A 22,579-nucleotide genomic window follows, 5' to 3' on the forward strand; every position below is an offset into this window, starting at 1 on the left:
TATCCCTACATATTTACCCGCTAATCCCTCTAACCTACACATCCCGGGACACTAAGGGACAATTTTAGCATGGCCAATCAACTTAACCTGCACATCTTTGAACTGTGGGAGGAAACCGGAGCACCCGGAGGAAACCCAAGCAGACACGGGGAGAATGTGCAAACTCTGCACAGACAGTGACCCGAGCCAGGAATCAAACACAGGTCCCTGGAGCTGAGAAGCAACAGTGCTAACCACTATGCTACCGTGCCGCCCCAAGTACTCCTGGCTTGGGTCATTGTCTGTGTGGAGTCTGCATATCCCCCCCGTGCAGACGGGGACCATATCCCTCTCTTCCCATCTTTAGTATAAGGGATTGGCTGTTTGGTACCAAGATGAGGAGAAATTGCAAATCTTTCAAAATTATACACAGCAGATTGTGAATGCTTACATTGAGTGTAGTTAAGACTGAGAGTTTTGGACACTAAAGGAATCAATGGATCTGGAAATGAGGAAGAGAAATGGAATTGATGGAATGAAATTAGGTTTAAGGTGAGAATTAGGTTTAAGGTGAGGATTAAGTGGTTTAGGGGGATCTGAGCTAAATTCTTTTCACCCAGAGGGTGGTGGAAATATGGAACGTGCTGCCTGTGAGGTGGTGGAGGCAGGGACTCTCGCAACATTTAAGAAGCATCTGGACAAACAGTTAAATCACCAAGACATAGTAAACTATGGACCAAGAGCTGGTAAATGGGATTAATACAGATTGGTATTTGATGGTCAGTATAGACATGGCAGGCTGGAGGGCCTGTTTCTATGCTGTATGACTCTATGCTGTAGCTATTATCTTACTGAATGGCAGATCAGGCTCCAGGGCCTGAATGGTCTATTCCTGCTACCATTTCTCACATTCTTTTGTAATGGGTACTTGGAGTAAGTCATCTCTCGATAGGTGGGTTATTAATCTATGCACCAGGCAAGACAAATTCAACAGAGAAAACACTAGTCTTTTGCATCATAAGCTGGAACGTTAGGACCATGAGCCCTGGCCTTACTGACAGCTTTCTGCGGGTTGATGACACATGGAAGACATCTGTGATTGACATAAAAACCTACAAGACTCAATGTGACATTGTTGCATTGCAAGAAACTACGCTCATTCAAAATGGGTCCCTTAGCAGCACACACACACACGTGCTTCCGGCAGAAGAAAACTCAAGAGGCAATACGTAAACATGGGAGTAGGTTTCATAGTAAAACACACACTACTTGTGATGACTGAATTCCCCACTGAAGGCTCAGGGAAACTCCTGAATCTTCAGCTGTCAACAAGGGCGAGCACAGTTAACCTCATGTGTTTCTATGCCCTGATACTCACCTCCACCTCAGATGTCAACAGTCAATTCTGAGGCACACACTGCCATCAACAGAATTCCCAGTACCAGGCGGCTGTACCTTCTAGGGTACTTCAACACCAGGGGTGAGTGCCCACTACACGGCTTGGCCAATGTGCATAGGACACCAGGGAATCGACAAGATGAACAAAAATGAATAGGGGTTGCTGGAGCCGTGCTGTCACCATGGACTGTGTGTAACGAACAGCTAATTCCAAACCAAACTGACTCACAAGGACACATCTAAGATCACGTCCCAGTCACCAAATCTCAATATCACCAGACATACCAAACTCAACAATGTCCTCAGCACTCATAGCTATTAGCTGGGCGGCATGATGTCACAGTGGTTAGCACTGCTGCTTCACAGCGCCAGGGACCCGGGTTCGATTCCCGGCTTGGATTACTGTGTGAAGTTTGCATGTTCTCCCCTTGTCTGCGTGGGTTTCCTCCGGATGCTCCAGTTTCCTCCCATAGTCTGAAAGACGTGCTGGTTAGGAGCATTGACCCGAACAGGCGCCGGTCTGTGGTGACTCGGGGAATTTCACAGTAACTGCATTGCAGTGTTAATGTGAGCCTTACTTGTGACTAACAAATAAACTTTACTTTTACTTTACTATTACAGCCCAGAATGACACTGATCACTCCTGGCATGTAGCAAGATCACGCTTCAGTCAAGGAACCCATATCACACCAAGAAGAAAGGCCATCCTCAGATAAATACTTGCTGTACCACTGACCCAGATATTCCTCAACATCCCCAATCCAGCTTTTTCAGACAACACCTGACAAGAGAGATGTACGAAACAATCAAGAACGCAATAGGCCCAGCAGCAACCATATCAGTCCCCTTGAAGACAAAAATTATCACTGAAGTCCCAGGAAATGTTGGCATTCAACCCAAAATCATCGAAAGTGAAAAACAAGCACTGCTGCAACATCTCCATGAGCTTTTGTTTCTCTGCTTGAAGGGAAATCTGTTCCTCAAGACATGTATAATGCAGAAATTGAACAAAAACAACTGCAGTGACTGTAACAATTACTGAGGCATCTCCTTTTAAGTATTGTGGGAAAGATCTTTGTTAATGTTGCTCTGACCAGGTTGTAGATCCTGGGGAGTCACACATCTACCCTGGGTTGAAGTGCAGTTTCAGAGTTGTCAGGTCAACAGTTGACATGATTTTCTCACTTTAGCACTTATAAGAGAAGTGCTATGAACAGTGCAGACCACTCTACACTTCACAGACCTCACCAAGGCCATCAACTCCTATCAACAGAGATGAACTCTTTCAATTCCTGAGCATATTTTTTTCTTTCCAGGAAAACATGCACAATTCCGTCACTTACAGTGGAGGATTATCAGAAGCTTTCGTGATCAGCAGCCAGGTAAAGCATGGTTGTATCTTTGTGCCAACTCCCTGGCATATTTCCCTCCATGTTGCTATTGTATGCTTTTGGTCACTCAAATAAGGGTGTCTATCTGCATGCCAAAATTGACAGCAAGCTGTTCAACTTGACCAAAGTGCATAATGTCCTTGATTTGCTGTTTGTTGATGATGCCATGCTGGCATCCCACACTGAAGTTCACTTGCAACAGCTTGTAGATCGGATCTCCTGGGCCTGCAAGGAGTTTGGACTGACAATCAGAGTCAGGAAGATCAAAGTTATGAGCTAGGACATAGAGGCTACACCTTCCTTCAACACTGTTAACCTCACTCTAGATGTTGTCAACAGCTTCACATACTTTGGATCAATAATTTTTAGTAATCTGTCCCTTGATGCCGAAATCAGCACCACTGTTTAAAACGGAGATGTCATGTCAAAGTTAAGAATGAGTGAGTGTGGACCAACAGCAAACCTATCGAAAATACAAAGAGCCATGTGTAATAAGCTAGTGTTCTCAGCACCCGACTTTACAGTGGTGAGGCATGGACAGAGGGAGGTGCACCAGTGTGCAGGGATCACCGTCATAGACTAATAAATCAGTGGCTGGGTCACATGAACCAAATGAAATACGGCTGCATCCGCAAAGACATGCTCAACGGCAAGCTTGCTATCAGCTCAAAGTCTGTGATACAATGGGGCAGCACAGTGGCACACTGGTTAGCACCGCCGCCTCACAGCGCCAGGCACCCGAGTTCAATTCCCGGCTTGGCGCCAGAGTGTGGCGACTAGGAGATTTCACAGTAACTTCAGTGCAGTGTTAATATAAACCTACTGGTGACACTAATAAATAAACTTAAACAACGATGTCTAAAAGCGAGACCTCAAGTTGACTGGGATCAGAGTCGATCCTTGGAAGTCCTTGGGAAGTCCTTACTTGGAAATCCTTGGAGACAAAGGAAGGGAGTGGGAAAAACAAAGGGCAAAAGAAATCACCTTGTGGTGGAAAAGAGAAGGAAAGAAAAAAACATTAGGCATCCTCATTATTCATCTTTGCCAACCGCAGAAGGGACTGTCACTCACAAATCGGCCTCTACAGCCACAACATTCAATACAGAAGTGATGTACACCCTGGGCACAGTCCAGCATCTCCCAAGACAGACAAATGGAGGAGGGAATACTTAAAAAGCTAAAGTACTTTTCTTTCTTCCAAATCAGTATGGAGACAAAGAGACAATCACTGTTTACACAGTTAATGGTTCATATCTACAGTTAAGTGTCTGTCACTAACCTATCATTTAACTTCTCCAGGAGGTAGGAACCCAATCCAGAACCTGTCCCACCAGCAATGGAATGACATAAAACAAAGCCCTGCAGCAAAAATAGAAAAATACAACAGTAAACATTACTGTACAAATTGGTTATGCCCTGTTGACACAAATTACAGCACAAGCTGATACAGTTTAAACTCACAGCAGATTCAAACTCAAAAACTCAGTCAATAAATGAGATTTTGCTAATTATTGCAGCATGTCAGTAAAGCAAAAACAACCATTTATGCTTTTTAAACAATATATAAAAACATGTACCTTTTTCTCCTGTGATAATATTGTGCTTTGAGGAGGGCTGCTTTAAGAGACAGTGTTTTGTTACAAGCAGTTGGTTTGTCTGCCAGGAACACAGCAGATGCTGGGAAGCAGGATAATTACTCATTTCAGCAATAAAGCAGAAGGTTTAATGAGCTTTGGTTTACCAAAAAATACCCTTGGGTGTTTTCTTGATTAAAGTAATGGTACAGTGAGTTAGGTATACAGGCTCATATAGTCATGTGATACTAGAAATGGGAGGAGCTAGGTTTGTCGACAAACAACTTTTTGTGTTCAGTTGCTGGAGAGGGCTGTTCAAAGATAGCAGCCTACAAGCAGCTCTCTCTACAAAATCTCTCTGGAAGCTCCAAAACTGTTAACAAAGTTTAAAACAAGTACACCTGGAATTGCTAACTATTTTTAAAGTGGGGCTTAAGTCATAGTCAGAGGTTTACAGCCTGGAAACAATCCCTTCGGCTCAACTTGTCCATGCCGCCCATTTTTTTTTTAAAAAACCCTAAGCTAATCCCAATTGCCCACATTTGCCCCATATCCCTCTATACCCATCGTACCCATGTAACTATCTAAATGCTTTTTAAAAGACAAAATTGTACCCGCCTCTACTACGACCTCTGGCAGCTTGTTCCAGACACTCACCACCCTCTGTGTGAAAAAATTGCCCCTCTGGACACTTTGTATCTCTCCCCTCTCACCTTAAACCTATGCCCTCTAGTTTTAGACTCCCCTACCTTTGGGAAAATATATTGACTATCTAGCTGATCTGTGCCCCTCATTATTTTATAGACCTCTATAAGATCATCCCTCAGCCTCCTACGCTCCAGAGAAAAAAGTCCCAGTCTATCCAGCCTCTCCATATAACTCAATCCATCAAGCCCCGGTAGCATCCTAGTAAATCTCTTCTGCACTCTTTCTAGTTTAATAATATCCTTTCTGTAATAGGGTGACCAGAACTGCACACAGTATTCCAAGTGTGGCCTTACCAATGTCTTATACAACTTCAACAAAACATTCCAACTCCTGTATTCAATGTTCTGACCGATGAAACCAAGCATGCTGAATGCCTTCTTCACCATTCTGTCCACTGTGACTCCACTTTCAAGGAGCTATGAACATGTACCCCTAGATCTCTTTGTTCTGTAACTCTCCCCAACGCCCTACCATTAACTGAGTAAGTCCTGCTCTGGTTCAATCTACCAAAATGCATCACCTCGCATTTGTCTAAATTAAACTCCATCTGCCATTCGTCAGCCCACTGGCCCAATTGATCAAGATCCCGTTGCAATTGGAGATAACTTTCTTCACTGTCCACTATGCCACCAACCTTGGTGTCATCTGCGAACTTATTAACCATGCCTCCTATATTCTCATCCAAATCATTATATAAATGACAAATAACAGTGGACCCAGCACTGATCCCTGAGGCACACCGCTGGTCACAGGCCTCTAGTTTGAAAAGCAACTCTCTACAACCACCCTCTGGCTTCTGTCAAGAAGCCAATTTTGTATCCGTTTAGATACCTCACCCTGGATCCCATGAGAGTTAACCTTATGCAAAACCTACCATGCGGTACCTTGTCAAAGGCCTTGCTAAAATCCATGTAGACAACATAAAATCAGAGTGCAAAAGAGGCCCTTCGAGTCCACCGACACATTAGAAACATCTGAACTCCCACCTAATCCCATCTGTCAGGTCTTGGCCCATAGCCCTGAATGTTTTGATGTGCCAAGTGTTGATCCAGCTTCTTTTTAAAGGATGTGAGGCAAGAGGCCCCTACCACCCTCCCAGGCAGCGCATTCCAGAATGTCACCACCCTCTGTGTAAAAAGGTTTTTCCTCACATCTCCCCTAAACCTCCTGCCCCTCACCTTGAACCTATGTCCCCTTGTGGCTGACCTTTCAACTAAGGGGAACAGCTGCTCCCTATTCACTCTGTCCATGTCTCTCATAATCTTGTACACCTCGAACAGGTCACCCCCTCAGTCTTCTCTGCTACAACGAAAACAACCCAAGCTGACCTAACCTCTTTTCATAACTTAAATGTTCCATCCCAGACAGCATCCTGATGAACCTCGTCTGCACCCCCTCCAGTGCAATCACATCCTTCCTATAATGTAGCGACCAGAACTGCACACAGTGCTCTAGCTGTGGTCTCACCAAAGTTCTATACAACTCCAACATGACTCCCCTGCTTTTGTAATCTATGCCTCGATTGATAAAGGCAAGTGCCCAATATGCCTTTTTCACCACCCTACTAACATGCCTTCAGAGATCTGTGGACAAATATGATGAGATCTCTTTGTTGCACAGAACTTCCTAGTATCCTACCATTCAATGAGTACTTCCTTGTCAAATTACTCCTTCCAAAATGAATCACCTCATACTTTTCAGGGTTAAATCCCATCTGCCACTTATCTGCCCATTTGACCATTCCATCTATATCTTCTTGTAGCCCAAGACACTCTGCCTCACTGTTAACCACTCAGCCAATCTTTGTGTCATCCACAAACTTACTAATCCTACTCCCCACATAGTCATCTACTTCATTTATATAAATGACAAATAAAAGGGGGCCCAACACAGATCCCTGTGGTACGCCACTGGATTCCAGTCACTAAGCAAACTTCTGTCATCACCCACTGAGTCCTACAAGTGAGCCAATTTTGAATCCACTTTATCAAATTACCCTGTATCCCATGTGAATCTACCTTCTTTACAAATCTCCCATGTGGGACCTTGTTAAAGGCTTTGCTGAAATCCATTCAAACTACATCGACTGCACTAACCTCTTCTACACACCTGGTCACCTCCTCACAAAATTCATTCAAATTTGTTAGGCATGACCTCCCTCTGATGAAGCCATGCTGACTATCCATAATCAAGCCTTGCCTCTCCAGGTGGAGATAGATGCTCTCCTTCAGAACTTTCTCCAATAGTTTCCTCACCACTGACATCAGACTCACTGGTCTGTAGTTCTCTGGTTTATCTCTACAACCTTTCTTAAATAGCAGGACAACATTAGCTGTTCTCCAGTCGCCTGGCACCTCTCCCATGATGTGGAGATGCCGGCGTTGGACTGGGGTAAACACAGTAAGAAGTTTAACAACACCAGGTTAAAGTCCAACAGGTTTATTTGGTAGCAAAAGCCACACAAGCTTTCGGAGCTCTAAGCCCCTTCTTCAGGTGAGTGGGAATTCTGTTCACAAACAGAGCTTATAAAGACACAAACTCAATTTACATGAATAATGGTTGGAATGCGAATACTTACAACTAATCAAGTCTTTAAGAAACAAAACAATGTGAGTGGAGAGAGCATCAAGACAGGCTAAAAAGATGTGTATTGTCTCCAGACAAGACAGCCAGTGAAACTCTGCATGAAACTCTGCAGGTCCACGCAACTGTGGGGGTTACAAATAGTGTGACATGAACCCAATATCCCGGTTGAGGCCGTCCTTGTGTGTGCGGAACTTGGCTATCAGTTTCTGCTCAGTGACTCTGCGCTGTCGTGTGTCGCGAAGGCCGCCTTGGAGAACGCTTACCCGAATATCAGAGGCCGAATGCCCGTGACCGCTGAAGTGCTCCCCACAGGGATAAGTGTTAGACTGTTTCATTTTGTTAGATTTATTTTAGACGGTTATCAATAAAGCTTTTGTTTAGTTAAAAAGATCCCTAATTTGTCAGTGGAATCACTCCCAGAGTAAAGCGTCCTTTCTTCACATTTATGCCAAAACAGAAAAATTGTTAGGGGTCTAGTCTGGCTTCATTATACCTTGGGGTTTCTGATCTGATACCCTAACACTCTTAGGCAAGAAACTGCCTAAGGTGGTACTTTGCCATTCAGACCAGCACATCCATATGTGTGCGTATAGTATTATGGGTTTTATTAATAGGGGCAAAGAGTACTGGAGCAGGGAGGTATGCTGAACTGATACAAGATACTAGTTAGACCTCAGCTGCAATATTTTGTACAGCTCTGGACACCACACTATCGGAAGGATATGAATGCATTGGAGCGACTGCAGAAAAGGTTTTCAAGAATGGTTCCAGGGATCAGCAACTTCAGTTAGGTAGATTGGAGAGGTTGGGTCTATTGTCCTTGGAGAGGAGAAAGCTGAGAGGTGATTTGTTAGAGATGTTCAAAATCACGAGGGGGCTGGACAGAGTAGATTGGGAGAAACTGTTACCGCTTGTAAAAGAATCACGAATGAGAAGGCACAGATTTAAAGTGATTAGCTAAAGATGCAAACATGAGGTGAGAAAAACTTCTTCACACAACTGGTTTGGGTTTAGAATGCACTGCCTGGAGTTGTGGTGGAGGCAGGTTCAATCAAGGCATTCAAGAGGGCATTAGATGATTGCTTGAAAAGGAACAATGTGCAGGGATATGGGGAAAAGGCAGGGGAAATGGCACTAAGTCCATGATGCTCGTTTGGAGAGCCGGTGCAGACATGATGGGCCAAACAGACTCTGTGCCATAACAATTCTGTGATTGATCTCGATCTTGAGTGGGAAACCCCTTATTTGTAAACTGTGCTCCGAGTTCTAGGTTTTCTCATATCCTCCACCATCTACCGTCAAAACCCACTCAGAATCATATATACATCAATAACATCACCTCTCATTCTTTTAAACTCCAATGATTAAAGGTTCAGTCTGTTCAACCTCTCCTCATAAGACAAACCCTTCATCTCATGAATCAACTTAGTGAACCTTCTTTGCCCTTCCAATACACATATAACCATAGTCAAAGGAGACCAAAACCATACACAGCACTTTGAGCGCAGTCTCACCAATGTCCTATACAGTTGTAGCAAGACTCCTCTACTTTTATACTCTATCCCCCTTGCAGTGAAGGTTACCATTCCCAATTAATTGCAAGCTAGTTTTTTGAGATTCAGACACCCAGATCACTCTGTAGTCTCTGATCATGTAAATAATATTGGGGGCGATTCTACCAGCCCGCTGCACTGTTTTAGCTGGACGCCACGGCCTCAGTGAGTCTCCACACGCAGGATTTCCAGACAAACCAGCTGGATTTACTCCAGTTTTTACGCAAATTCGACACTTTTTTGGGGGGAATCCCACACAGTGTGTTTCTATCCCTCCTGAAGGTGGATCAGCTCACATTTCCCCACATTATACCAACTTTTTGCTCACTCACTTAACCTATCTACATCCCTTTGTGGACTCTTTGTATCCTTCTCACTAATTGTTTTCCTACCTATCATTGCAATATCAGCAAATTTGGCCACAATACCATCTTTATGTCATTAATATAATTGGAAATGGTTGAAGTCCCAGCACTGATCTTTGTGGCATTCTGCTAGTTTCAGTTTGCAAATCTAGAAATGACCCATTTTTCATGACTTGTCGTTCCTTGTAAGTTAGTAAATCTGATATCCATGCTCATATAAGAAACATAGAAAGAAACAGATAAACTACAGCACAAAACAGGCCCTTCAGCCCCGCAAGTTGTGCCGAACATATCCATACCTTTTAGGCCTACCTATAACCCTCCATCCTATTAAGTCCCATGTACTCATCCAGGTGTCTCTTAAAACACCCTACTGAGTTTGCCTCCACCACCACTGACGGCAGCCGATTCCACTCGCCCACCACCCTCTGTGTGAAAAACTTCCCCCTAACATTTCCCCTGTACCTACCCCCCAGCACCTGAAAACCTGTGTCCTCTCGTAGCAGCCATTTCCACCCTGGGAAAAAGCCTCTGAGAGTCCACCCAATCTATGCCTCTCAACATCTTATCTACCTCTATTAGGTCTCCTCTCATCCTGCGTCTCTCCAAGGAGAAAAGACCGATCTCCCTTTGCCTATCCTCATAAGGCATGCCACTCAATCCAGGCAACATCCTTGTAAATCTCCTCTGCACCCTTTCAATCTTTTCCACATCCTTCCTGTAATGAGGCGACCAGAACTGAGCACAGTACTCCAAATGGGGTCTGACGAGGGTCTTATATAGCTGCATCATTATCCCCGGACTCCTGAACTCAATCCCTCGATTGATAAAGGCCAGCACACCATTCGCCTTCTTAACCACCTCCTCCACCTGCGGGGCCAATTTTAGAGTCCCATGAACCCGGACCCCAAGGTCCTTCTGATCCTCTACAGTACTAAGAGTCTTTCCCTTTATATTGTACTCCTTCATCCCATTTGCCCTGCCAAAATGGACCACTATGCATTTATCTGGGTGGAAGTCCATCTGCCACTTGTCCGCCCAGTCTTGCATCCTATCTATGTCCCTCTGTAACTTCTGACATCCCTCCAGACTATCCACAACCCCACCAACTTTCGTGTCGTCGGCAAACTTACCAACCCATCCCTCCACTTCCTCATCCAGGTCATTTATGAAAATGACAAACAGCAAGGGTCCCAGAACAGATCCCAGACTCTCTGCCTCCTTTGGGCAAGCCAGTTCTGGATCCACAGGGCAGCAGCCCCTTGGATCCCATGCCTTCTCACTTTTTCTAGAAGCCTTGCATGGGGGACCTTATCGAACACCTTGCTAAAATCCATGTAAACCACATCTACTGCTTTCCCTTCGTCAATGTGTTTAGTCACATTTTCGAAGAACTCCACCAGGCTCGTAAGGCATGATCTGCCTTTGACGAAACATAGAACATAGAACATTACAGCGCAGCACAGGCCCTTCGGCCCTCGATGTTGCGCCGACCAGTGGTACCAATCTAAAGCCCCTCTAATCTACACTATTCCAATATCATCCATATGTTTATCCAATAACCACTTGAACGCTCTCAACGTTGACGAGTCCACCACTGCTGCAGGCAGGGCATTCCACGCCCTTACTACTCTCTGAGTAAAGAACGTACCTCTAACATCTGTCCTATATCTCTCACCCCTCAATTTAAAGCTATGTCCCCTCGTGCTAGCCAACACCATCCAAGGAAAAAGGCTCTCACTATCCACCCTATCTAATCCTCTGATCATCTTGTATGCCTCTATTAAGTCACCTCTTAACCTTCTTCTCTCTAACGAAACCATGCTGAGTATTCTTGAGCATACTAAACCTCTCTAAATGCTCATAAATCTTGTCCCTCAGGATCTTCTCCATCAGCTTACCAACCACTGAGGTTAGACTCACCGGTCGGTAATTTCCTGGGCTATCCCTATTCCCCTTCTTGAAAATAGGAACCACATCCGCAATCCTCCGGCACCTCTCCCGTCTCCATTGACGACACAAAGATCATCGCCAGAGGCTCTGCAATCTCTTCCCTCGCCTCCCACAGTAACCTGGGATACATCCCATCCGGACCTGGCAATTTATCTATCTTGATGCCATTCAAAGATTCCAGCACAACCTCTTTGTTAAAGTCCACACAACCTCTTTGTTAAAGAGGTTGTGTGGACTTTAACATCCCCAAAAAATGTGCTCTTTCTTACATGACCTCAAAATAGTGCAGATGTTGAAAACCTGAACTAAAAAAAAGCAAAAAATGTTGGAAATACACAGGTCAGGCAGCATTGGTGGAGGGAAACATTTCACCTTTGATTACCTTTCACCAGAACAAAAGGAAAATTGAAATGTGAGATTTTAAGAAAGTAAAAGGATGGGGGAGGGGAAAGAAGAAGAAAATTGGATAGAGTGGAGATTAACTAAAAGATTTGATGATGCAGAAGGATCAAGAGTGGCAATGGCATTGTAAAAAGACTATGATATGTCCAGATTTTTTTATTATTTATTCATGGGACGTGGGTGTCACTGGCTGAATAATCTTAATGATGATGTGGAGATGCCGGCGTTGGACTGGGGTAAGCACAGTAAGAAGTCTCACAACACCAGGTTAAAGTCCAACAGGTTTATTTAGTAGCACAAGCTTTCAGAGCACTGCTCCTTCTTCAGGTGAGTGAAGAGTTGTCTTCACAAACAGGGCATACATAGATACAGACTCAATTTACAGGATAATGGTTGGAATGCGAATCTTTACAGGTAATCAAGTCTTTACAGGTACAGACAATGTGAGTGGAGAGAGGGTTAAGCACAGGTTAAAGAGGTGTGAATTGTCTGAAGCCAGGACAGTTAGTGAGATTTTGCAAGCCCAGGCAAGTCGTGGGGGTTACAGATAGTGTGACATGAACCCAAGATCCCGGTTTAAGCCGTCCTCACGTGTGCGGAACTTGGCTATCAGTCTCTGTTCAGCGACTCTGTGTCGTGAAGGCTGCCTTGGAGAATGCTTAACCGAAAATCAGAGGCTGAATGCCCTTGACTGCTAAAGATTTCCCCAACAGGAAGTGAACACTCCTCCTGGTGATTGTCGAGCGGTGTTCATTCATCCTTTGTCGTAGCGTCTGCATGGTCTCCCCAATGTACCATGCCTCGGGACATCCTTTCCTGCAGCGTATCAGGTAGACAAACTTGGCCGAGTCGCAAGAGCATGTACCGTGTACGTGGTGGATGGTGTTCCCACGTGAGATGATGCATCCGTGTCGATGATCCGGCACGTCTTGCAGAGGTTGCTGTGGCAGGGTTGTGTGGTGTCATGGTCACTGTTCTCCTGAAGGCTGGGTAGTTTGCTGCGGACAATGGTCTGTTTGAGATTGTGCGGTTGTTTGAAGGCAAGAAGTGGGGGTGTGGGGATGGCCTTGGCGAGATGTTCGTCTTCATCAATGACATGTTGAAGGCTCCGGAGAAGATGTCGTAGCTTCTCCGCTCCGGGGAAGTACTGGATGACGAAGGGTACTCTGTCCGCCGTGTCCTGTGTTTGTCTTCTGAGGAGGTCAGTGCGGTTTTTCGCTATGGCGCGTTGGAACTGTCGATCGATGAGTCGAGCGCCATATCCTGTTCTTATGAGGGCGTCTTTCAGCGTCTGTAGTTGTCTGTTGCGATCCTCCTCATCTGAGCAGATCCTGTGTATACGGAGGGCTTGTCCGTAGGGGATGGCTTCTTTAATATGTTTAGGGTGGAAGCTGGAGAAGTGGAGCATCATGAGGTTATCCGTGGGCTTGCAGTACAGTGAAGTGCTGAGGTAACCGTCCTGGAATTCTGTGAACAGTTTTGGTCCCCTTATTTAAAGGGAGATATACTGGCACTGCAGGCAGTCCATAGAAGGTTCACTAGGGTGATACGCTGCAGGAAAGAATGTCCCGAGGCATGGTACATTGGGGAGACCATGCAGACGCTTTGACAACGGATGAACGAACACCGCTCGACAATCACCAGGCAGGAGTGTTCTTTTCCTGTCGGGGATCACTTCAGCAGTCAAGGGCATTCAACCTCTGAGCTTTACATAAGCGTTCTCCAAGGCGGCCTTCACAACACACGACAACGCAGAATCATCGAGCAGAAACCTCTTATGAGAGGTTGAGCACGTATTCATTGGAATTTAGAAGAATGAGAGGCAAGCTTATTAAAACCTTTGCATTCTTAGCAGGCTTGACAGGGTAGAAGCTGACAGGTTGTTTCCCCTTGTGGGAAAGTCTAGGACCAGAGGACATGATGTCAGAGTAAGCTGCTGCCCATTTAAGAAAGAAATGAGGAGGAATTTCTTCTCTCGGGGGGAGTGAGTCTGTGGAATTCTTTACTGCAGAGGGCTGTAGAGGCTGGGTGATTGAATATGTTCAAGGCTGAGATAGACAGATTTTTAATCAGTAAGGGAATAGGGCGGTAAAATGGATTTGAGGATGATCAAATCCCAGATCTCATTGAATGGTGAAGCAGACACAATGGGCCAAAAGGCCTACTTCTGCTCCAACATCTTGTAGTCTTAGCTCCGTCCAAACAGACAGATTCATCCCTTATAATCAGCGTAATTTCACCTCCTCTGCTTTCCTTTCTGTCCTTCCCAAGTATCAAATAAATGCACTGTACATAAAAAAAGGACAAATCCAACCCAACCAATTACCATCCTATCATTCAACTCTTATAAATGGACATACCATCTCTTAAGCTGATCTTTCTCTACACTCTAGCTATGACTGTAACACTATATTCTGCTCCCTCTGCTTTCCTTCTTCCCTATGTACTCTATGAACGGCATGTTTTGTCTCTATATGCACAAGAAACAATACATTTCACTGTATCCCAATATATGTGACAATAATAAATCAACTTCAACTTCGATCATCAGCAAAGTGATGTAAGGTGTCGGCAGTGCTCCTAAATGGCATTACTTACACACAATAGCTTGCTCACTAATACTAATACTCACCAGGACCGCTCAGGACCACTCAGTACCTGACCCCACTGTCATTGAAGCAGTTCGAGAACTCCCTCCCGAACAGCACTGTGGATATGCACATGGACTGCAATGGTTCAAGAAAGTGGCTTATCACAACCTTTTCAAGGGTAATTAAAGACGCGCAATAAATGCCCACATCCTTCACCTTGACTAAAATAGAAATTGTGCTGTCCAGCTGCTGCACACTATTGCAGCTTGAGCAAATTCATACAGTATCTTAATACAGAAAATACAGAACACTGTAACAGACGCAATAAACTTAATTCAGACATTCCTACACCAGTTATGTGCTCAAGTCAAAAATAGATCAGTGCAAACTGAAGTCAAGATGTTTGTCGTTCTCAAAATCATAAGGTTCAGGCTTCTGTTAGAAAACATGTGTTAAACCCAAGGGGAGCCGACCATTTTCCTAGTGACTCGACCACGTGCTTGTATGCCCAACATCATCTCTCGAATAAGTCAGATAAATAGTATTTTGCCTTATTTTCCTGTATCATAAGGTTTAATAGATTTGAAGGGTTTTGGTTAACCTGGGTAGAGACTCTATATATTTCAATCATAAAGACAGATTAGTGTTTACAAAGCAACAGCCTTCCCATAACTCACACACCACTTAGCATTTTGGTCCCGTCTTTAAAGGATCCAAGAACGAAATTACTGTGGTTAATTGAAATGTTAAAAACAGGTAACCGGTGAGGGCGGCACAGTAGCACAGTGGTTAGCACTGCTGCTTCACAGCTCCAGGGACCTGGGTTCGATTCCCGGCTTGGGTCACTGTCTGTGTGGAGTTTGCACATTCTCCTCGTGTCTGCGTGGGTTTCCTCCGGGTGCTCCGGTTTCCTCCCACAGTCCAAAGATGTGCGGGTTAGGTTGATTGGCCATGCTAAAATTGTCCCTTAGTGTCCTGAGATGTGTAGGTTAGAGAGATTAGCGGGTAAATATGTAGTGATATGGGGATAGGGCGTGGGTGGGATTGTGGTTGGTGCAGACTGGATGGGCCAAATGGCCTCTTTCTGCACTGTAGGGTTTCTATGATTGCCAATAAACCAAACAACTTATTCCGAATTGTTGCACAAAGTTCAATGGAGTATCTAAAATAGATTAAAAGCAGGAACTTACCTCCAAACTGTCGCTGCCATCAGCCTCTCGGTCAATAATATCAAATATATCCTCATGGATTTTTTCACCCTATTCAGAGCAAAAAGAAAAGACATGATCACAACTCTTAAAAATAAAGGATTTCTCTCACTTGGGAGCTGACGGACCATAATAGTCAGATACACCCACTTATAAAACACAGAATGGATGCCAAGCAAATACAACACATACAACCCAACTGGTGGTGTCCATCAGATGTATCATGAATCATGCAATTCAGAGAGTTCTACAGAAGAACTCAGAGGGACAGATTCATGTGAATGGATAAAGTCTCATGTTAAGGAAGAGCAATAGGATTTAGGGGAACAGGCTCACAGAACATTAAAGAAAGTTAAAGTTGGAAAAGGTTGTAAAACAAATAGAATTCTATATTTCTAATAAGAGCACAACAAATATCAAGAAATATTGAATATAAAATCCAAGAGATAATGATAAGCCAAAGTAAAACATTAAAATCTCAGAATAAATACGGTGAGCAATGTTGGGCTACACACCAGTGAGGATATTAAGTCTTTGCCAAGAGTACAATCCTTCATGAGGAAGCTACCTGAAAGGAGGAAATTTAAATAGAGAAGACTTTTAGCAGAATGCATATTACAGGGCAAAATAATTAAGGAATTAAACAGGGTCGCTAGAAGACTGTTCTACACTGATTGAGGTGTCTAGAACAACAGGGCACAACTACTAAATTAGAAGCAAGAGATTTAGAGCAAAGGACAGGAAAAACTCATCCACAGAGAAGGAAAGGTTGCTGAGGAGATGTAGAACAGGGTGGCCAAATGTAATTAGAATCATTTGTTCATGTGGAGGGTAAACATGGATGGGGATTGGTTTGTTTGAATGGCTTGCTTCTATTGTAGTTTTCTTACCATTTTAAGCAAAACCCACCTGAGAATAGCCACTGGCCCAGTTGTTGCCTGCACCTCCTCCATGCTCTGACAGGTAGATATTCTCTGGGTTATACAGGTTGGCATATGATGAATTCAGGATGGAATGAATCACACGTGGCTCCAAGTCCAATAGCACAGCCCTTGGGATATAATGCTCATCATCTGCCTAAACAAACATACATTAAATCATCAAGGAGAATCAGGTGCAATATGAATGTTTTTGCAACTAGTTTCCTCCCACAGTCCAAAGATAAGCAGGTTAGGTTGATTGGCCATGCCAAATTGCCCCTTCGTGTCCCAGGTTGGTTTGAAGGATTAGCAGGGGGATTGTTGTCGGTGCAGAGTCGATGGGCTGAATGGCCGCCTTCTGCACTATAAAGATTCTATGATTCTATATATTTTGAAAATTACTTTTGAGGTTGGTAAAATTTTCTAAGCAGAGATATTGCGTGAGAGGATTATGAGAGCACATTTTTCTGCTCTCTCAGAATTTACTGGAGTTATTAAACACTATTTCATAATCTGATCTATTGCATTCACTGCTCCCATTGCAGTCTACTCTACATCGGAGAGACCAAACATACACTGGGTGACCACTTTGCTGAACACCTTCAGTCCGTCCGCAAGCAGGACCCAGATCTTCCTGTCGTTTGCCACTTCAACAAACCACCCTGCTCTCCTGTCCACATGTCTGCCCTTGGCCTTTTGCAATGTTCTAATGAATCCCAATGCAAACTAGAGGAATAACACTTAAGCTTCCAACTGGGACACCCTGGTCCACTCCTCCTTTACAGCCTTCTGGACTGAACATTGCGTTCAACAACTTCAGAGCATGAACTCCCCCCTCCATCTTCACACCATTTCCATTTATTTTATTTCATTCTGTTTCTTCTTTTCAGCTCATTCATCCATTTTATCATCCTTCTTTATCACTTCCATTTTTCCACTTCTCCATTCCCACTCTCCTTCTTGCCCCCCACCCCCCTCCTTCAGGGGAACTGCCTTAACCGTCTGTTCTGCCATTCACGCATTCTGATCTCTTAATGGACACTTTTAGCTCATCTCTCAGCCTTCTTCATCTTCATTCCCTTTGTCCTATTTCAGCACCCACCCTCACGGTATAAATCTTTTCAAATTTTCTTTACTCTTAGCTCTGACAAAGGATCATCCAGACTTGAAACATTGGCTCTATTCTCTCTCAACAGATGCTGTCAGACCTGCTGAGATTTTCTAGCATTTTCTGTTTTTTATCATAATTTACCATGAACTCAAAACCTCCAGGTTGCTAATCCAATACAATAACTACTACACTAACATGCCTAATCTCAAGCTGTGAAGAAACCATTGGCTACAAGACCAGGAAACACCAAGACTGGTTCGATGAAAATGACAACTTCATCCGAAGCCTCAATGAAAAGAAGAGGAAAGTTTTCCGCACCTGGCAAAACAACATAATTAGCGAGGCAAAGAGGAGAGCTCATCAATCCACAAAGGCAGAGGTACAAAGAACAAATGTCTTGATGCACCTGTACAGGGCATTGGTGAGGCCGCAGCTGGAATACTGTGTGCAGTATTGGTCCCCTTATATGAGGAAGGATATATTGGCATTGGAGGGAGTGCAGAGAAGGTTCACCAGGTTGATACCGGAGATGAGGGGTTTGGATTATGAGGAGAGGCTGAGGAGATTGGGTTTGTACTCGTTGGAGTTTAGAAGGATGAGGGGGGATCTTATGGAGACTTATAAGATAATGCGGGGGCTGGATAGGGTGGAGGCGGAGAGATTCTTTCCACTTAGTAAGGAAGTTAAAACTAGAGGACACAGCCTCAAAATAAAGGGGGTCGGTTTAAGACAGAGTTGAGGAGGAACTTCTTCTCCCAGAGGGTGGTGAATCTCTGGAATTCTCTGCCCACTGAGGTGGTGGAGGCTACCTCGCTGAATATGTTTAAAGCGCGGATGGATGGATTCCTGAGCGGTAAGGGAATTAAGGGTTATGGGGATCAGGCGGGTAAGTGGTACTGATCCACGTCAGATCAGCCATGATCTTATTGAATGGCGGGGCAGGCCCGAGGGGCTAGATGGCCTACTCCTGCTCCTATTTCTTATGTTCTTATGTAATTAAGGAAATCAGGAACCAATGGTGGACTGAGAAAGTTAGGGAGCTGCAACTCTTCACCAACAAGCACAACACCTGGGGCTTCTTCAGTGCCACCAAGGCAATATATGGACCCTACACCCTAGGCCTCAAGCCAGTGTGAAGTAAGGATGGAACCCTCTTGAGAGGCAGAGAAAACATCAGCCTTTGATGGAGAGAACACTTCAAAGAACTCCTAAACCATGATACAATCACAGATAAGGGCATACTTGAGGAAATCCCCAAACTCCCCAAAGATGATTCTGGACTCCCATCAAACGTAGATGAAGTTGAAGCTGCCATTAAACATGTGAAGAATGGAAAAGTTGCAAGAGTGGACAGGATTCCAGTGGAGATAACCCATTATCTCCAACATTTGTCCCTGAAAAACTGGGACAGAGAATAAATTTTGCTAACTTTAGGGATGCCGTCATTGCCACCATCTTGCAGATGCAGGCTGTTGGACTGGATGGGATTGATGTTCATAAGGAGGAGGCGTTAGCAATTCTGGAAAGGGTAAAAATAGATAAGTCCCCTGGGCCGGATGGGATTTATCCTAAGATTTTCTGGGAGGCTAGAGAGGAGATTGCAGAGCCTTTGGCTTTGATCTTTGGGTTGTCATTGTCTACAGGAACAGTGCCAGAAGACTGGAGGATAGCAAATGTTGTCCCCTTGTTCAAGAAGGGGAGTAGGGGCAACCCTGGTAATTATAGACCGGTGAGCCTTACTTCTGTTGTGGGCAAAGTATTGGAAAGGATTATAAGAGATAGGATTTATAATCACCTAGAAAGGAATAGTTTGATTAGAGATAGTCAGCACGGTTTTGTGAAGGGTAGGTGGTGCCTCACAAACCTTATTGAGTTCTTTGAGAAGGTGACCAAAGAGGTGGATGAGGGTAAAGCGGTTGATGTGGTGTATATGGATTTCAGCAAAGCGTTTGATAAGGTTCCCCATGGTAAGCTTTTGCAGAAAATACGGACACATGGGATTGAGGGTGATTCAGTGGTTTGGATCAGGAATTGGCTAGCTGTAAGAAAACAGAGGGTGGTGGTTGATGGAAATATTCATCCTGGAGTTCAGTTACTAGTGGTGTACCGCAAGGATCTATTTTGGGGCCAATGCTGTTTGTCATTTTTATTAATGACTTGGATGAGGGCGTGGAAGGATGGATTAGTAAATTTGCGGATGACTCTAAAGTCGGTGGAGTTGTAGACAGTGCGGAGGGAAGTGGCAGGTTACAGAGGGACATAGATAAGCTGCAGAGCTGGGCTGAGAGGTGGCAAATGGAGTTTAATGCGGAAAAGTGTGAAGTGATTCACTTTGGAAGGAGTAACAGGAATACAGAGTACTGGGCTAATGGTAAGATACTTGGTAGTGTGGATGAACAGAGGGATCTGGGTGTCCATGTGCATAGATCCCTGAAAGTTGGCACCCAGGTTGATAGGGTTGTTAAGAAGGCGGACGGTGTGTTAGCTTTTATTGGTAGAGGGACTGAGTTTCGGAGCCAGGAGGTCATGCTGCAACTGTACAAAACTCTGGTGCGGCCGCATTTGGAGTATTGCGTACAGTTCTGGTCGCCGTATTATAGGAAAGATGTGGAAGTGTTGGAAAGGGTGCAGAGGAGATTTACCAGGATGTTGCCTGGTATGGTGGGAAAATCGTATGAGGAAAGGCTGAGGGGCTTGAGGTTGTTTTCGTTAGAGAGAAGAAGGTTAAGAGGTGACTTAATAGAGGCATACAAGATGATCAGAGGATTAGATAGGGTGGATAGTGAGAGCCTTTTTCCTCGGATGGTGATGGCTAGCACGAGGGGACATAGCTTTAAATTGAGGGGTGAGAGATATAGGACAGATGTTAGAGGTAGGTTCTTTACTCAGAGAGTAGTAAGGGCGTGGAATGCCCTGCCTGCAGCAGTAGTGGACTCGTCAACATTAAGGGCATTCAAATGGTTATGGGATAAACATATGGATGATATTGGAATAGTGTAGATTAGAGGGGCTTTAGATTGGTTCCACTGGTCGGCGCAACATAGAGGGCCGAAGGGCCTGTACTGCGCTGTAATGTTCTATGTTCTATCTTCAAGAAGGGAGACAAAGTGGACTGTGGGAACTACTGAGGAATCTCCCTACTCTCCATCACCTGAATCTTTGCAAGCCGCCTTCTCCCAGTCTCTGAAGTAATCCTTCCAGAAAGCCAGTGTGGCTTTCAATCAAACTGTGGAACAGCGGACATGATTTTCACCGCTCAACAACTTCAAGAGAAATGCCAGGAGCAACATCGACCACTCTACATGGCCTTCATTGATCTGATCAAGGCTTTTGACTCAGTCAATCAGGAAATGCTATGGAAGATCATGTCAAAGGCCGGCTGTTCATCAACATCCTCCGGCTCCTCCATAACAAGATGTCGGTAACAGTTTTTACCAACGGAAATAAGACATAAACCTTCGAGGTCAAAAATTGAGTCAAGCAGAGATGTGTCATCGCCCCCCCAACCCCCCCCAATCTTTTCTCCATCTTCACCATCACAATCCTTCATCTTTTTGATTTGATTTGTCACATGTATTAGTATACAGCGAACAGCATTGTTCCTTTCGCTATACAGACAAAGCATACAATACATAGAGAAGGAAAGGAGAGAGTGCAGAATGTAGTGTTACAGTCATATCTAGAGTATAGAGAAAGATCAATTTAATATGAGGTAGGTCCATTCAAAAATCTGATGGCAGCAGGGGAGAAGCTGTTCTTGAGTTGGTTGGTATGTGTCCTCAAACTTTTGTATCTTTTTTCCCCCGGCAGAAGAAGGTGGAAGTGAGTATATCCGGGGTGCGTGGGGTCCTTGATTACGTGGCTGCTTTTCTGAGGCAACGGGAAGTGCAGACAGAGTCAATGGATGGGAGGCTGGTTTGCGTGATGGACTGGGCTACACTCATGACCATTTTGCGGTCTCCGACAGAGCAGGATCCATACCAAGCTGTGATACAACCAGAAGAATGTGTTCCTATGATGCATCTGTAAAGTAGATGAGAGTCAGAGTGGATATGCCAAATTTCTTTAGCCTCCTGAGAAACCTTATGAAGAACGAACTTCCCAGTGGAGTGGAACTATCATCTACAAGATGGACAGAAAGATTTTCAACCTCAACCAGTTGAAATCCAAGAAAATGACACTGACATCATTCGTGGAACTTCAGTATGCGAATGACATTGCCATCTCCACTCTCTCAGAAGAGAATCTCAAAGGTATGTTTGACACCTTCACGGAAGCATACTGAAGAATCGATGTCAGCCTCCTTTACCAACCTGCTCCAGGAAAGATCCCGTCTCTTCCTCCATCAAGATCAACAAAGAAACCCTTCCAAACGTGGAAGATAGCTCGTAACTGGAGAGCCATATCCCATCTAAGGCTGCCACCTATGTGGAGATTCAACATTGTATCCAATCTGCGAGCACCGCCTTCAGAAGCCTAAGGACGACCGTGACGTTCGCGCTGACACCAAGATCCTCGTGTACAAGGCAGTCGTCCTCCCAACTCTTCTATCCGGCTTAGAAATTTGGGCAACTAACAGATGTCACCTCTAAGGTCTGGAGAGGCAAGATCAACGCCATCTGAGACGGATTCTCCATATCAGCTGGGCAGACAGACGTACTAACATCAGCGTCCTTGAACAAAGAACAGTACAGCACAGGAACAGGCCCTTCGCTCCTCCAAGCCTGCGCCGCTCATGTGCCCAACTAGACCATTCTTTTGTATCCCTCTATTCCCAATCTGTTCATGTGGTTATCTAGATAAGTCTTAAACGATCCCAGCGTGTCCGCCTCAATCACCT

General features: G+C 44.6%; 1 protein-coding gene across 1 annotated transcript in view; it reads right to left on the reverse strand.

Annotated features, from left to right (window-relative positions):
• tubg1 (tubulin, gamma 1) overlaps positions 1-22,579 on the reverse strand; it is a 95,280-nt gene that overhangs the window by 55,182 nt on the left and 17,519 nt on the right. The window contains exons 3-5 of the mRNA XM_078222968.1: positions 16,618-16,785; positions 15,691-15,759; positions 4,048-4,127 (exon numbers count right to left, since the gene is read on the reverse strand). Of these exons, the coding sequence (XP_078079094.1) occupies positions 4,048-4,127; positions 15,691-15,759; positions 16,618-16,785 (317 nt within the window). The remainder of the gene's footprint in view (positions 1-4,047; positions 4,128-15,690; positions 15,760-16,617; positions 16,786-22,579) is intronic.

The sequence above is a fragment of the Mustelus asterias genome, chromosome 11, assembly GCF_964213995.1.
Source record: "Mustelus asterias chromosome 11, sMusAst1.hap1.1, whole genome shotgun sequence".
Lineage (NCBI taxonomy): Eukaryota > Metazoa > Chordata > Chondrichthyes > Carcharhiniformes > Triakidae > Mustelus > Mustelus asterias.